At 47.2% G+C, this 16,230-nt stretch overlaps 1 protein-coding gene across 4 annotated transcripts in view; it reads right to left on the reverse strand.

Moving 5' to 3' along the window:
- LOC142894164 (protein phosphatase 3 catalytic subunit alpha) overlaps positions 1–16,230 on the reverse strand; it is a 56,525-nt gene that overhangs the window by 7,169 nt on the left and 33,126 nt on the right. For 2 of the 4 annotated variants that reach the window (XM_076035357.1, XM_076035359.1), the window contains exons 7-13: positions 12,207–12,284; positions 11,487–11,581; positions 5,299–5,424; positions 4,602–4,673; positions 2,896–2,922; positions 1,586–1,670; positions 1,066–1,163 (exon numbers count right to left, since the gene is read on the reverse strand). In XM_076035357.1, the coding sequence (XP_075891472.1) occupies positions 1,066–1,163; positions 1,586–1,670; positions 2,896–2,922; positions 4,602–4,673; positions 5,299–5,424; positions 11,487–11,581; positions 12,207–12,284 (581 nt within the window). The remainder of the gene's footprint in view (positions 1–1,065; positions 1,164–1,585; positions 1,671–2,895; positions 2,923–4,601; positions 4,674–5,298; positions 5,425–11,486; positions 11,582–12,206; positions 12,285–16,230) is intronic. The other 2 variants (XM_076035358.1, XM_076035360.1) reach the window with 1 other exon arrangement.

A 16,230-nucleotide genomic window follows, 5' to 3' on the forward strand; every position in this document is an offset into this window, starting at 1 on the left:
TTAAGTTATTTACTGTATCGTATTAAGCTTTGATTGTTCCATATTAAGGTTGTTTGGGTCTATATAAAAAGGTTCATTGTTATATCTGGAGGAAGATTTTTTTTTTTACCACTGTGGACCACTGTGTATTTGAGTTTGACACCCGGGGTCTAGAGGCTCTGGGAATTAGCACGGCACTGATGGCTGTTCCAGTTCTCATCGCTTGTCCGGGAGCACCTGAACACGTTTGATGATGTTTCTATTGCGTGCTTCCCTGTCACGACACAACGTGCGAGCTGAAGGTGGAGAACCTGCGTGACCTGTGAGAGGGAGGTTTTCTGGAGTTCTGCTTCGACTCGGGAGACGATGAAAGCAAACAGCAACTGATGTCTCTTTTCACTGTCGGCCTGTATGCATTCAGACGGCGCATTCAGTGGATTCCAAGCCTTCCCTTGAATCCCAGAGTGAGTCGCTGTCCACATGGATGACAGTGACTCTCTCCAACAGGAATTTGCTCGTAAAGGCGTCTCAGGAAAAAGTCTCTTTGTCCGCACCCCCCCCCACACTTCCTCGCCGTCAAAACCCATTCAAGTGTTTGGAATTCAACACAAAAAACAGGGGTGGACGACTCAACTTGTCTCACGAATAAACTGAACCAAAAAACAAAACGAGGGGGAGATTTGACACGACTGCATACTTGCACAACTGATTATACCTGCAGTTTCTAGGGAGAGAGGAGAGAAGAAGAAGATACAGGTAACATTTGAGATAAAAAGCAGAAGAGAGGGGAGGACGGAGGAGGTCAGTGACATCAGGAGGCACATCAGAGCGGAGAAAGAGGGAAGTGTGTGTCTGGGTTCTCTCTCTGGTTGCAAGGGGCTTCACTGTTATGCGGTTATCTATGGGGACGCTACACAAGAGACACAACCAGAGAGCAGCAAATATACTCATCTCAGCTATAGGTAGGAACAGAGAGGAGCTAGCATAGCATTAGCACTACTGCTAAGGGCCACGTGTGTGTGTGTGTGTGTGTGTGTGTGTGTGTGTGTGTGTGTGTGTGTGTGTGTGTCTCAGTGTTGGTCTCACCATTCTGAAGCTTCTCTCTGCCGCCTGACAGAACGCCACTGGGTAGCATCCCTGTCGGGGTCAGGCCCTTCAGCGTCAGCACACTCTCACTCTCCTCTCTGGGAAAGCACATCGATCAATGTAATGTAATAAATATGTGTGTACATATTTATAAGGAGGTCATTCGTGATATATAGATACATACGTATACATACTGTATATATACATATATATATTTATATATATATATATATATATATTCACATGTATATATATACACATATATAAACATACACACATACACACAAACATATACTGTACATTGCCTTTTGAGGTAAAACTGAGGTGCATTCAAATATGTAAGACAGTGTATTAATACATTTCATTTTAAAATACATTTTAAAACCTTTTTCAGTTTTCACTGCAGCCTGTGACCACCACTGCAGCCTGTGACCACCACCACTGCAGCCCCAGTCTGAGTGAAAAGCTGTGATGGCAACAACAACAAGAGTTTCTTGATTCGCATCCTCCGTCCACGTACCTGAGCACGGAGAACACTCGCGCCATCTTGCCGATGGCTCGGATCTTGTTGCGAATGACCTCCTTACGGGCTGAGGCCGTGGCACCTGAAGGGGTCAGAGGTCAGAAGGGGTCAAACAGACCGCACTTCTTGCATGGCAACGTGTCCGGGTGAGAAGGGATATTTATTTCGAGCCTCTGAACGGGTTGTTGATCAGCCTTCACTATGACGAGCGTGTACACGCTGTATACACACATCACAACATGCTTCCTCCCTACACAACACAATATGTTACGTTCGCACTCTATGGGTTTTTCCTGGACCGTGCCATGGAAGACTTCTTCATAGCACTTCACCAGCTCAGCGGTCACATCTTCGGGATGAGACAATCACTGGGACTTTTTTTTTCTTTTCTGGACTGGAAAATGTTTAGGTGGATTGTTTTTGGTCGAATACCAGTCGGACGGCATGTGGAGAGAGGCTCTGGAAAATGCATGAGCATGGAGCTGGGTGATGGGGCTCATATGGGGAGGGGCAGGGCCACAGGAAGTAGACAAATTGCGACAGCATTGTTAGGTGAAAGAGATTTTCTCCTGGAAGTGATCCTCAGGTGAGATTCATAAATCACAGGCAGAGGTGAGGCTTCAGGTTGCTAACGGCTTAGCCTATTTCTTTTTGTATGGGGCAATGGCGTTTGTTAGCTTTGTTAGCAGGAAGACCAGGGATCGACCTGTTTATTGGAGCCAGCAGTGCTCCCTCAATGGTTCATGTGTCACAGGAGAACTTGTAGTTTCTATTTTTCTATTTTCTTCCTTCTAACACACTAAAGGTGATAAAGGAAAGAAAAAACCAAGACACTTTTGGTGCGTTAGCGCAGGTTTCTGTCCATTCTGACTGCACTCACCAGGAGCTAATGTCCTCACTGAGCTTTTCTTGCCAGCTCAAACGGGCTAACTGAGATTCAGGGGACAGAGGCTGGGAGTTTTAACTACCTGACGCAAAGTTTCCTCCAAACATATTTCATTTCAATGTTAGCTTTTTGACCCATGGCAAAAAGTAGCTAGCTTCCTTCAAATCACACAACTTTCCGGTGAGAACAACACACTTCTTTGATAGCCAGATGTGATAAATTGCACCTACAACATCTTTGAGTCGACTAATTCAGGGTTGCGTCTGGCTCAGCTTTAGCTAAAGCAGCTAGCATGGAATTAGCACAAATGCATCGTTAGCAGGTGCATTAGAAAGAGACGTTAGTTTAACTTACAAAGAGCAAACACTGGCCAAAATACACAGTCTGCCTACGCACAGACCAGTGTCACTACTGTTTGTACCTTTTTTGGGGGGATATATTAGCTGTCCTTCTCATGACAACAACCCCCCACAGGAAGAGAAGACAAGAGAGAGGACAAAGAGATCAGTGGATGGCTGCAGAATGAAAAGTAGAGGTGGCAGAGGCGATGGGTGGAGGGTAAGAGAAAACGCGACAAGCGCAAAAGGAAATGAAGCGATGCCTTGAAACAGAAACACTCTGGAAGACAGAAAAGATAAATTACATGAGGTAAAGAAAACAAATAAACAGAAAAACAAACACAGGAAGTGAGATAATTACAGCATGAGATAGAGAAGATGCAAAAAAGAAATGTGTGCAAAAGTCAACAGTGATTTAAAGGTCCATTGTGTATAATTTGGCTTAATTTATGATATTTACATTGGTAAAAACTTAACATACTGCCCATAAATACATTGATAAAAGGGTTTGTACAAAAAAAATAATTTGGTTTTCCTCTTAGAACGGTTCTCATATATATAAGAACACACATAGTGCAAGGGCCATTGTTTGAGCAAGGCCGGTATTAAAGGAAGCCTGCCTGACGCTTCCCTTAATACTCGCTGTCAATCGGGATTCCTTAAAGATTTTACACACTGGACCCTTAAAGAAGATGTGAACAGAAGAGCTGTACATGAAGAAAAGTGGGCGGGAGACGAGGAAAGAGTGAACTAAAAGTGAGCAAGTGAGTCGGCGCACAACGATGAGGCGTTTAAGGAACAGAGAAATCTGTAACTTTCTGTCGTTTTCCTCTACAAAACTTAAAAAGCACTGCATCTCCACCCTTCCGATGTTTGTGACAAGTCCCAGATTAGATTGTGCCGTGGTGGTTCTGCTCTCGAGCCCTCGCTGCTGGTGTCTGAAGCCTAACCGTGGGCATCAGTAAACACAGAGGAGGGAGGTGGCACGGAGTCCAGTGAGATCACTTCCTGTTTGGCAGCCAGGGGTTGGGACGGGCAGATGGAGGGCCGCTCGCAGATAAGCGGTGGCCGGGATCAAACAGATGAGTCAGAGCAGATAAGACGGCGATCCAATCTGCTGCCTGCTGTGTGACTGCACAACAGCTCAGGACACAGCGTTCACTCATAAAATGGCGCACGTTACGACGGCAAGTGACAATAAGAAACGCAAACAAAAGCCCAGAGATCAGCTGACTTGGTCAAGTCGTGCGAATAATGTGTCTGAGAACGGCGGGGAAGGTGAGCGCGTTGTTGCACTTCCTCCAGCGCAGGGGTCACCAACACGGTGCCCGTCGGCACCAGGGCGCCCCCTACAGACCACACGAGTTGCCCACAGGCCTGTTCTAAACTTGTTGAGCTGCATCTAAAATTCAATTGTACAACATTGTTAGGTCATTGTTGATAATTATTAAGATCTCATTAATGTGATCATTGTCTTTGCATAGATGAGTATCATTACTGATGATAATAATAATGATAATAACAATAATAATAATAATAATAATAATGATAATAATAATAATGATGATGATAATAATGATAATGATAATAATAATAAAACTAAAGGCTGACTGAGAATATTTGTTATTTCAAAAGAGTGCAGGGTTTCCCTTCATATGACTCAGTACACTCAGGTTCAAAAAGGTTGTTGACCCCTGCTCTAACGTTTCCGCTGGTAACGAGGGTCCAAGGCCGACCCCTTGTGGCCGCTTAGACGCACTGCAGGGAGGAAGAACAGAGTCGGGCTCACCGTCCAGCTCCTCATCGGTCGTCAGCTCGTCGTTGGAGCAGATGCTCAGAACATTCACCAGCATCTCGGTCACTGCAGGGACAGAAGGATGAAGTTCTCCATCTTATCACTGCTGGATTAACAACTTCCATTACAGCTGTGAAATTGGAAACAATATCAACCAGGCTGGAAGTAAATGCTTGGTGTTTACAACAGCGTGGACTAAGGTGAATGCTGTGCGTGCGGTGCTTTGTTTCAGACATCCATTCACACAGCTTTGTGTTTAGACTCTCTTCATTTATCTGACTCACTTGACTGGAGGTAAAAAGTGCTTGCTGAAAAATCTGCTCAAGCATTGAGTCAAGCATTGAATATCTGATTATTTTTCCAGCATTTCTGATTATTCATTTGAAGTCATGCAGTTCAGACAAAACTGACAAAAGCATAAAACAATAAACTTTGGATAAATTTAACAACAAGTCAATAATAAAATAGAATTAACCAAATAAAGCCCAAAAAAACCAAACAACAAAACTTAATCCTTACATAATAACCAGGAGAAATGTCCAGGTAAATGCAAGTATCTTGAATCAATATAATAATAATAATGATAATAATAATAATAATAATAATAATAATAATAATAATAATAATAATAATAATAATAATAATGATAGATAAGTAAGTAAATACAAAATAACATTAACTTTCATCTCACCTTTCTCGCCAACAAAGGGGAGTGACCAGGTGAACACGTCCATGAAGTTGGGCAGCCAATAGGGGTGAGGTGAGCAGTTGAACTGTCGGATGTTCATCACGTTGTTCTCGTACTTGAGGACGGCGGCTGGTGAGATCAGAGAGCACCGGTGCATTACAATATGTCTGGGTGTGAGTGTGTGTGTGGCTACGGTGTGAAAACTCGAGTTCCTTTCTTCTCTGGATTTTTCCTCAGGCGATTGGTCGACACTCAAGGTTCTGTCAGATGCTGTCAGTCATTGTCGGCGTGTGAGGACTGTGAATAAATGAAATCCAGGACTACACTACCCACACAAACACCTTCCAGGGTGAGGAATTAGCATCATGGTTTGTCAGTCTCTCACTCTGACAGGAAGAAGAAACCCACAGTGAAATGTGCAAAAATGAGGGTGGGAGAAATCGCGCACAGCCATCATAATGACAGCACTTAGAGTTTGGGTGCAATGCAAAATACATTGATTTTGGCATTCACGGAGCGAAAAGTCATCACAGGAACCCACGAGTCAGCAATTCACTCCCAATGAGGCCAAGCACTTTAATTAATTAACAAAACCATCAATTACAGGAAAAAGGACAAAGGTGTAAGTGATGAGTCATACATCATGCTAAAAGTAGCAGTGGACTCTTCCTGCTTCAAGTGCTTTTCCCATTAAATATGTAATCACACCATTATATCTTCACCATTCAGGGCCCATTGAGCTGGTACGGGAGGAGAGGATGGACACCTCACACGTCCGGGTGCAGGCGGCTAGCTTAGCTTAGCAGATAGACCAGCTGCCAGCCGCAGCTTTGGTCAAATCTGCTCCACTCTCTTCGGCTGCCGAGTGAATTGAGAGACGCATCTACGTCAGTGACTTTGACAAGGAACACTGCTGTCACTCATAACTTAGAGCAGACACGGGTGACTACGGCTCAGGGGCCTCGTGCGGCCCGTTAAGCTTTTTACTCTGGCCTGCTGAAGTTGAAGAAATGATATTAATAGTAAGTGAGTCATTAAATAGCTGCAGTTCATCACTTTCTCAGTGTTCTCGTGGGGCTTCAGAGACACATTGTGTTGTAATGCTTTGTTCAAAGCCCATGTTATCTGCATATCCCATGATATTTTGTTTCTCCAATGAGGTGGGTCACCGATACACTCTGCTCCCGCTCCGGCCCCTCTGTCGAATTTCAGAACCCATTGAGTGCAAAAGTTTGCCCACTCCCGACTTAGACGTAAACGTAAACGCCACGCAGTCACATGATCTCTGTGTACTGTTGCCGCGGCAACAGCATCAACATAACGGGGACAAATGCGTCCACGCTCGAGCGAGGGAGCCACGACCTCCGGCCCTCAGGCTGCAGGCGGGCGGCCCAGATCCTGGAGGGGGTAATGGGACACGCTGGCTGGGTCACCCCTGGACGGGGCAGGGGGATTTCCTGCCTCCCCCTGCTTCTGGTTGGGAATAGTAAGTAATTCAAGCTGGCATCCCATGCAGCTGGGCCCTCGCTAACAGCGCAGGCCGGCCAGAGGAAAGTCGGCGGAGCATGAAGGCAACTCAAGCGCAGCCTCCACACAGCCACAGGATGTTTAATTAATGCTGCGGGGGGGGGGGGGCTTCGCGTCAACATCAGAGCCGTGGATGAAATGACGGACCAAACACCGGAAAGTGAGAGGAGAGGGGGGGAAAGAAGGAGTGAACGTAATGGCTCAGTACCACACGTCCGCCACTAGGTGTCTCTGCCACTCCGAGGCACAGAGTGAGCGAGTTGACGCCCGCTCATGACTGATTCATGAAGGAGGGCCTGCCGCAGAGATCTGAGGGAGATTCCCACCTACGCGGCGCGCCTCCACATCGTGCGCGACAAATAACAAGCAGCCACATCGCACGGTCGCCCCCAGGGGGATGGAGCCAGTTCACAGGTTCAAATGTATTTTTACATCAATGTGAGTTTAGAAATCAGCTTAAAGTCTCACGATAACGCGCACCACTAAAAGGAAAACATTTCCTGAAAAACAAATGTATCTCACAGCAAGAGGGTTTGGTTCCCGCGGTCTTTCTGCGTGCATGTTCTCCATGTGTTAGCATGGTTGCTCTGGCTTCTCCAACCTCCTCCCACGGTCCAAAAACATGCACGTTGGGCCAATTGGGAACTCTAAATTGTCTGTTGGAGTGATTGTGAGTGTGAAGGATAAATTGCCAACTTATCCAGGGTGTAATGCCACAGGCTCCAACACCTCCAGCTACCCAGAATGCAGGAGATGCGACAATAAGAAATTGGTAGATATTTAAGTTAGCTTCCAAGCTAACAGGCTTCTGCAGCATGAATATGCTTTAAAAATCAGTGTGTAGTTTGACAAGTTTACAGGTGACGACATGGCAGGTGACAGGTGAAGCAGCAGCTCAGTAAGACGATGCTGGGTCTACTCAAAGGTTTAGTTTTTTTTTATGTGTGTTGAGGATTCAAAATGATCCTATTGCAACATGACTTTCAGCTGTAACTCAGCTGTCTCCCACAGACTCTGCCACGACCCGTGGTTGTCAAATATGTGATGAACTGAGAAATGGGTTAGGTTTTTATTGTTTGGGGTTTTTGTTTTAGGAAAGACTCTCACTGGAGTTTGCAGAGTTTTTTTTTTTTTTTTTTTTTAAGTTTTGACTCTTGCTGGATCAGTGCTAATGGATGAGGATGAGTTCAGGATGGGGTTTTGCAGAGTTGGAGAGGGTATAAATCCACTGCGCGTCGTTGCCGCTGCCCCACTGCTTCCTCTCTGCTCTGCAGTGATGCAGAATGCCACCGTGTTTCCTCCGTCCACATCCAGCCGCCCACCTCCACCACTCACCACCCAGAACACGACCGCAGGTAGGAAACGCTTTGCCTCCACCTCAATCTGTATCGAAACCAAAGTCACGATTTCCCGGCCTCTCAGTCCCTCCGCTTCTAATTTCTTTCTTTTTTTAAATGTCAACTTTCAGACATAACCACTGTTTCCCGCTTGGCTCCTTCGTTTTCCGTGAGGTTTAACGGCTAGGAGACGGATCCATCCCAAAACGCTCCTTGCCCATCATCTCTGGAGCGAAGTTAAAAGATTAGCTGCGGCGGCAGCGGTCTCAACCACTTTGCTTTGTTCGCTGCTCGTCTCGGCACCATTAGAATCGCGCTGCTGGCTTCGGGGACCACTCCATAATGATGCAGCACAAAAACATTCCATTAATACAAAAAAAACCGCAGAGCCAATTTCCTAAATGCACTGCTGCCAAACTGCAGCCCACTCGCTCCTTCCCTCCGCTGCAGCTCCCTGGGGCTAGAAAAAGTGCTAAATCACCGCCGCAGATGTGTTTTTTATTTGAGCGAAGGCTCTGCGGGGGTGGGCGGTGCTCGGGATGGCGATGGGCAGTCGGGCAGTGCCTGACACTTCCTGTGTGACGCCAGGGAAAATACAGTGCTGGTGCGGACCCCCGATTGTTCTTTTTTTCCTTCTTCTATTTCTCAGTTTATAGCCGAAGCACCCGCTGGTGACGTCTCCCTTTAAGATTTATGCAGCCACTCGATCAGCCATCAATCACGCACACGCTCAGTGGGCTGCAGCCACGAGGCCGATTCATCATGGGGTGGGTGTGGGGGTGGGAGGGGCTCCGGCTCCGCCCACGTGGTTGCTTACAGGGAGCGATGGCGCTGCATCATCACTTCAGCCTCGTGTGGGCGGAGACTGCTGGAGCAGGACCGTCCAGCAGCTCCAGGTCACAGTGTCGTTAACTCAATGGTGGGCCGTCAGGCGGGCGGTGCTAGTCCGTCTCTGCTGGGCTAAAAATACTCAGAAAAGTACATTTTCCCATAAATACGAAAATAAAGTTATTTTTCATAGTCTGTTCTCTCCACATCATAGAAGATCCACTTGGTTGCGCTGCTTTCACTGTTGTACATTACGGTAGAGTTCTTATCCAGTCATGTTTCAGCTAGCTTGTGTTGTCAGGTTCTATGAAATCTGACTGAGGCCTTCAAAATTGACATTCCACTCTCATGTCCGCTGTAAGTGAATAGACCTCAGCTGGTTGCGATAGCCAATCAGATCTCGAGTCTACGATGCCAAAACCAGCGAGCTGATCTGACTTCACACGTACGTGTGTCTTTATTGGGTAAACACCGAGGACCTTTAAGACTGAACTCCACCATGTGACCATTGCCACCACGACGAACCCAACGGCTGAGGGAGGACATTAAGATTTAGTTGCCAACATGTTCAATTGTTTAATAACATAATAATTCAATAGTTTGTCTCGTTAGCGTCACGTTGGTCTCGTACGAATCGACAACAACGCACAGTTTAAGCTCACAGAGTGTAGTTTTGACTTGTACGTTTTGACAGTATCAGTAGCCTCAGTTTCCACCTCTAAATTGGGAGTTATGCCCTTGAAACTGAAGTTTTGCTCGACCAGGTCACCTGTAGGAAGGTGATGCAATGTGCAACTGTGATTCTGTATGGACTCTCGAGCCATTGTGTCATATTGAGGATATTATGAGGTGTATTCATTTAGGGTGGACTAAATATGACGTCACTGACGGCCTCGGCCTGAAATGCCTGGCCCGCCACTGCCTTAACTAAACTTCTGTTCTATTTTGGCTCAACAGTCAAATATCCATGTAAACCTGCAGCTGTGCACCGGAGCTGTAGGTTCTAGTTGAGCGCTCTTGAGTCAGAGACGAAAGTCAGTGTGGCAGAATAAACGCTCAGATTAAAAGTTTTTGTTTTTTTTTACCTTTAAAGACAACACATTTTTGAAAAGACGGCGGAGGCGACATCTAGCAGCGCGGGCCAACACACCAGCTCCTCACTTGTCGCTGGACAGCGACGGCTGCTGGCCCGGTGGAGCCAACAAAGGGACCGGCTGGTGTGAAGCCAATCTGGATGCCGCAGAAACTGAAACCTGACACTGATGTTTCCAACCGACAGATGACTCCCCCCCCACCTCCCGCTCCCTCTTCTCTCACACTTGAGTCTCAAACCAGAGATCGATCGCGAATGAGATGCGTTTGGAAAACAAGTCTGACTGGCAACAGCACCATCAGTGACGCCAGAGATTAAAAAAAAAAAAAAAAAAAACAGGCAAAAAAATCAGCAAAACGCGTGCGTTTCCCGAAAGAAACCCCATTCGTGCTGCGTTACCAGTCACCGCCACTGCTCGGAAGGGTTTGGGGGGGCGTTCAGTCTGACCGGTAACTATAGTAGTAGTGACAATGGGGGGGCTGCGGAGAATATTTTGGAGGGGTTTCTGCGGCTGGCAGCAGAAGCTGAAAAAAAAAAAAAAAAAAACAGGAGCGGCTGGCGTCACTTTTTTGTTTGTTTGTGCCCTGTTGTGTTGGGCCGTGTTGACTGTGGGCCTGGAAGACTGGCTGGCACGGAACAAATGGGCTGCTAATAATAAACGAGGAGGCAAAGCGCTTCGCTGCTCCTCAGCCCTCCTCGCTGTGCAGGGAGCAGGGAGCCACATTAGCGGGAGGCTTTGCGATATTTAATAGTCCACGAGGCTGCACTGTGGGATTTGAACGCCCGACAGGAGACGACACGACGTTCAAGTGGCTAAAAATATGCAAAAGATGTTTGGACTCCAATAGAAATACCTCATACTTATTAATCAAAGCCAATTTTTTATTTGCATGTTTTATTAATGGTACACGTTCTTAACATTGCTTGGTGGCTTGACTGACTTTAAGGCATCCCACCACTTTCTAAATTACAGCCGTGGAAAAGAGTTTTTGGACACCTCATTCATTTGGTCTCAGTCTCCAAAGTGCAGTTTATTTCAGCGCAGTCACTACCATTTACCCTCATGCTGCATGTGCACTGTTCTGTCCAGCTCAGAACTGGATGATTCAGCGAGAAGCCGTCTCTGGAAACACACCAGAGTACAATAACTTTAAGAATTTTGTTTTCCGATTTTGTCTCAATAACAATAAACAACAAAATCATTTAAATTTGTCCACGCCAAACCTTTTTAAACACACACACACACACACAAAAGAGTTGAGCTGAAAACTTTTTTCCACAACTGTATTGATCTCAAACCCCACCAGATTAGGCCCGGAGCAAGATTTATCACATCTGAGCTTCAAATTCTCAGAGACATACAAACACATAAACCGAACAGTCCTGACTGGTGGGTGGACGTTTACCTTTGTTGTTGTAGACATCCAGGTAGTTTGGTGCTGAGAAGATGGTGATGAGAGACGGGAAGCCGGTGGTCTGACTCTTTCTGTACATGCGATATCTGTCGCCGGAGAAAAGAAATGAGGAAAGACAATTATTATTTTTTTTTATTGAGCCGCCGCTGCAACCGAGCCTCCGGATTTTTACGGCTTCTCTCAAATGAGCTCCCACTCCAACTCCCACCCCACCCCCCAACTGCTGTTAGTCGAGTTTCTGAAAAATGCAAACATTACGAGGAGGCATCTCGGGGCAGCGACCTCCTCCGGGACACGTTTGTCTCCCCCATGGGGCTGCAGTGCGTGGGAGTGCAATGGTAAACAAGTGAGACTCCCTCCTCTCTGTTTGAGGGAGATCAGCATCGGCCACCCACCCACCTACCTGCCTGGCTGCCTGCCTCACTCTGCCTCTCTCTCTCTCTCTCGCTCTCTCTCTCCCTCTCTCCACATTTCATTTTTCAAGTGTCTTTTGTTGGCGCTCGGGCCGACAGCGAGCCAAGCTGTTGCAGATGTAATCAGGCCCGGCGAGAACAAACCGTTCCCTAATGGCAGCCACAGCTCCTCCAGGTGCGTTCGCCAACTCAAAAAAATAAATAAATAAATAAATAAAAATAATTCAGAGCTGATCTCTGAGGTTGGGTGCCTTTTTCCCTGCGATCGAAACGCGAAAAAAAAAGCCAATTCACTTACCCAGCATCCTGCGCTTCGTGGGCCCGGATGACAGATAATAAGTTATTGTGTTGTAGAAAGTCACAGACAGCGGGGTAGCTGCGAAGAGAAAGACAGAGAGACAAAAACACTGGGTTCAGCCACTGGTTGAGGAGTGGGAGCGAGAGAGAGCGAGAGAGACAGAGAGAGAGTGAGTGAGAGAGATAGAGCAGCAGAGGTCGGTCGGCATAAAGTAACAGTGCTTATCGATCGGCCTCACAATGACAGCAGAGGGTGAGTTATTGCTAAAAGTGCTCCAAGGCTAAAAGGGAAGGAAACCTGAACATTGGCTTTGGTATTGTCATGGCCCCAGTGCGGTGGGTCCGTGTGTTTTAGCCGTGTCTCCTCCCCCTCACCTGCGGCCTCCTCCACCTGCACCACTCGACCATATTTGGAAGAGCGAAAGGCGATAAAGGGGAGAGAGAGGAAGACGCCGGTGGTGGAGTGACTGGTTCGGATTGAGCCGCGTGAGTCTGCAACTGTATGTGTGTGTTGATACTGTAGGGGATGGGTTTTCAACAGTTGTATTCTATACTATCTTGAGAAGCACTTTGTGTTGCATTTTAAATATCTGAAAGTTTGATGTGATTTGATGAAAAACAAACTTGTTATCATTTGAAAACCAGGAGCAGACTTCCTTATGAGTTTCATTACAAGTCTTAATGAACACCAGGGGAGGTAAATTCCTCGATAACTTGGTCAATGCTTCAACTCAAAACACACCATGTTCCTCTGAAGTCGAAGTCAACCAAAGTTACAAAGACAGTAGTTGTATTACTGGGCGGGCCAGTGCAAAGCTAAAAGGTTTTGCAAAGGTTTATCCAAAAAAAAAAGGGACTTGAAAAATAAAATGAACGAAAGGTAGAAACAAAGACAAACAGAAGCTTTCGCTTGTAAGAGTGTGCATTTCAAAGACAATAATAGTAAAACACAGCGGCCAACGTGTTCGATCAAAAGAGCTGAGTAGAGGCTGTGCACGGTGTTGACAAAAGCCTGTCTATCACAGCCTACTGCCGGGGAAAGAACAGTGTAAACTCCACAGCATTGCATCGCAAACAGCAGACTGAAATCGCATGAGTGCGCAGAGCTGTTCCTCCTCCACACATGGTCTTTTGAAACAAACGGACTCTGTTTAGCAATTGTTTTAGCAGCGATGCTACAATGGTTGAAAAACCTGCTAGCTAAGTTCATTGCACATCTTGTACCTTCAACTAACATACACAGTTAGGCGTGAGAGCGCTGGTTCCTAACCTTTTTTCCCTTTGAGCTCCCCATGCCCACGTCCAAGACGAGACAATGTTCATGACATTTCTCCCTCATGTCCAACCTTCAATCAGGCTCCCTGCCAGCGTGAGGAGTGGGTGTGATGCTGTTTATCTAAGAGTGGAACACAAGAAAACTAGGGACCCGTGACTCACAGCAGAAGCATTCCTGCAGAGGAATGCCGAGCGGATTTTTGAGCTGAGAAACCAGAGACCTTGCTGGCGAACTGTCAAACTACACTGGTGACTTTTCCACCCTGTGACCCGGCGTTCCTCATCCGCCGGCTTCCACTGGAAAAAATGCCTCCTTTCCCTTTCCGTTTCTCGGGGATTCCATGGCAGAGTGGCTTCTCGGCAGCGCCAACAGATGAAATGGCCTGCTGGGTGTTGGGTTTGGTTGAATGGTGGGGTGTCTGTTGCATAACGCCAGTGACGCCCCGGTGAATGAGCGACACGTTGAATGGAACGTGGGGGAGGTGTTCGGCAGCGTCAAAAGGGAGCTTGAATGAAAGTTGATTGGAATTTCATGGAAAATGAACAAAACATGAACAGAGAGAGGGAGGGTTTGAAGTTGAGATTTTGGACTGTGAAACTATTTGTGTGTTCAAAACACTGAAAACGTCTTCCTGCCTCCGTTTGTTCTCGTTTGAAAAAAACGGCGGTATGAAGATCTGCAATCCCGACCCGACGCCTCTGCAGAGCTCACAGCAAAAACAATCAAGGACGCCCGCCCACGTGCGGCAATCAAAACCAAAACTTTACGTTTAAGACTCCGACCCAGTCGGCGAGAGGTTTGTTTCTGTCTCTCTGGCGAACACACTGCCAAACACACTGCCAAACAAACAAACAAACAAACGCAGGACGACCCCCAACTCGCTCAAACTGTGCTCTTAATACAAACGACTACTCGGTCTGCCTCACGGCGCCGCCAGCTGTCGGCTCGGCCGCTCCGGATCCTCCGGGTCACCACGGCAACTGAAGGTTGGATGCTGCAGATGCCACCTGGCAAAAAAACCCAAAACTGCTGGAGTACAAATGTACCGATTCGTCCTGGACTGGGAGTCCCGCCTCCTCTGCAGTTACCAAGATTTTAAAGGCTCGTTCCAAATAGTGTGTTAAATGGCAGAGGGCGGAAATGCTCCCCTGTGGGCTGTAAAGGAAATTTTTGCAAATTCGGTTTGAGACCATAAAGATAAAAGTGACTTGCTGCAGCATCTGCCTTGTGTTTGATTATTACATATGAAGGCCAAATTTCAAAAAAACATCTCAAGCCAAAAGCTTCATATTCAGGAGATTTAAGCACCTCGTCAGCACGGATAATACTGGAGACATTTTAAACGGCTCAGTTGCATTTGGTGGACCGGCCCTGATGATGGGGACGACTCGTTCTTCCTGCGTGAGTCAGCACACACCTCCCAGGCCAGTTAAAGGTCCAGTGTGTAAAATTTGTCCGGATTTATAGTTTTTACATTGGTAAAAGCTTAATATACTGCCCATAAATACAAAGATAGTGTATACTAGCAGGCCAATGAAGGTAATTTGGTTTTCCTGGACTGCAAAATTTCTAAGGAAGCCCAGTGTGGACAATCCAGTCTGCCTGACAGCATGTTTCGTAATTAGGGTACGCTATGAATAATGCAGGTATCCAGGTTTGTGCTCGCAGACCACCGTAGTTCACCACTTGCTGTGGCCGTTTCTTCTTGAAAACCTCCAAATATTACACACTAAACCTTTGATGCATCATAAAATGAGTTTCCAACCTTTGCAGCACCTCTTGCTCTTCCACAGACCTGAGTGGAAAGGCTGAGACCAGGTAGATTATCAGGGCTGCAACACCTCGTCCCGACTGACCCTCATTTCAACTGGGACAGCACGCAAAGTGGAGGAGCCGGACAGTGCAACTTGAAAACCGACTGAGGCGATCGGCGGCTCGTCTGGACGGCCGCGGAAACAATGAGGACGCCGCGCCACCTTCACGACGTCAGCTGAGCGAAGATAAATTGATGAATACATCATTAGAGGACACGGACGATGGGAGCGGGCAGGAGACGACGTGGACGTCAAAACAACCTCGACAAACATCTGCTGGGAGGGACGCGAGGAAGAGGAGGGGGAGGTGGAGGAGGAGGAGGAGGACAGATGAAAAAATGAAAAATGTAAAGGAGGAGCCGAGGACACGGATGCTCGACGTCCCGCGCTCGGCTTCCCCGGCGGCAGATGTACTTTTTTTGCGCCATCTGGGAGGCGAGATGCATTGCAGCCCAGTTTGTTCTTTTGGCAGTTTACGTTCCGCAGGCGTCGCCCATCTGTCCGACAGCGGGAGGCAGATGTTAACGAGCTCCTCGGGACGACGCGGAGGAGACGCGGCTGGAGATGACTTCATCCCCAGCAAGCCCAACGCACCGGAGTGACGCTGGGGCCGGAGTCGGAGGCTGCTGTGACGAGGCAAAACAGACAGAGATAAAAAAGACGTGCCAAAAAAAAAAAACAAGGGGAGGGCAAACGGCCGCAGGCCAAAACGATGAAGGATGTTGGGAGTCGGCGAGGATGGAAGCAGCCGCGTTCAAAACAATTTCATGGCTGGATCGCGTTCGTAAAAGTGTTATGAGTGCCTGCGGTGCTGGTGGGGAGGAGGGAGAGGGAGGGGTATGAGGGTGGGGGTGGGGGGGCAGTGGTTATTATGGGGTTTGCTGCAAGACAGAAGCAACAAGGAGGCTTTTTAAAGAGGCGACTCCCTCTCATCA

This window comes from Nelusetta ayraudi, unplaced genomic scaffold (genome assembly GCF_046127955.1).
Source record: "Nelusetta ayraudi isolate G7.1 ecotype Tasmania unplaced genomic scaffold, CSIRO-AGI_Nayr_v1 ptg000042l, whole genome shotgun sequence".
NCBI classification, from domain to species: Eukaryota; Metazoa; Chordata; class Actinopteri; order Tetraodontiformes; family Monacanthidae; genus Nelusetta; species Nelusetta ayraudi.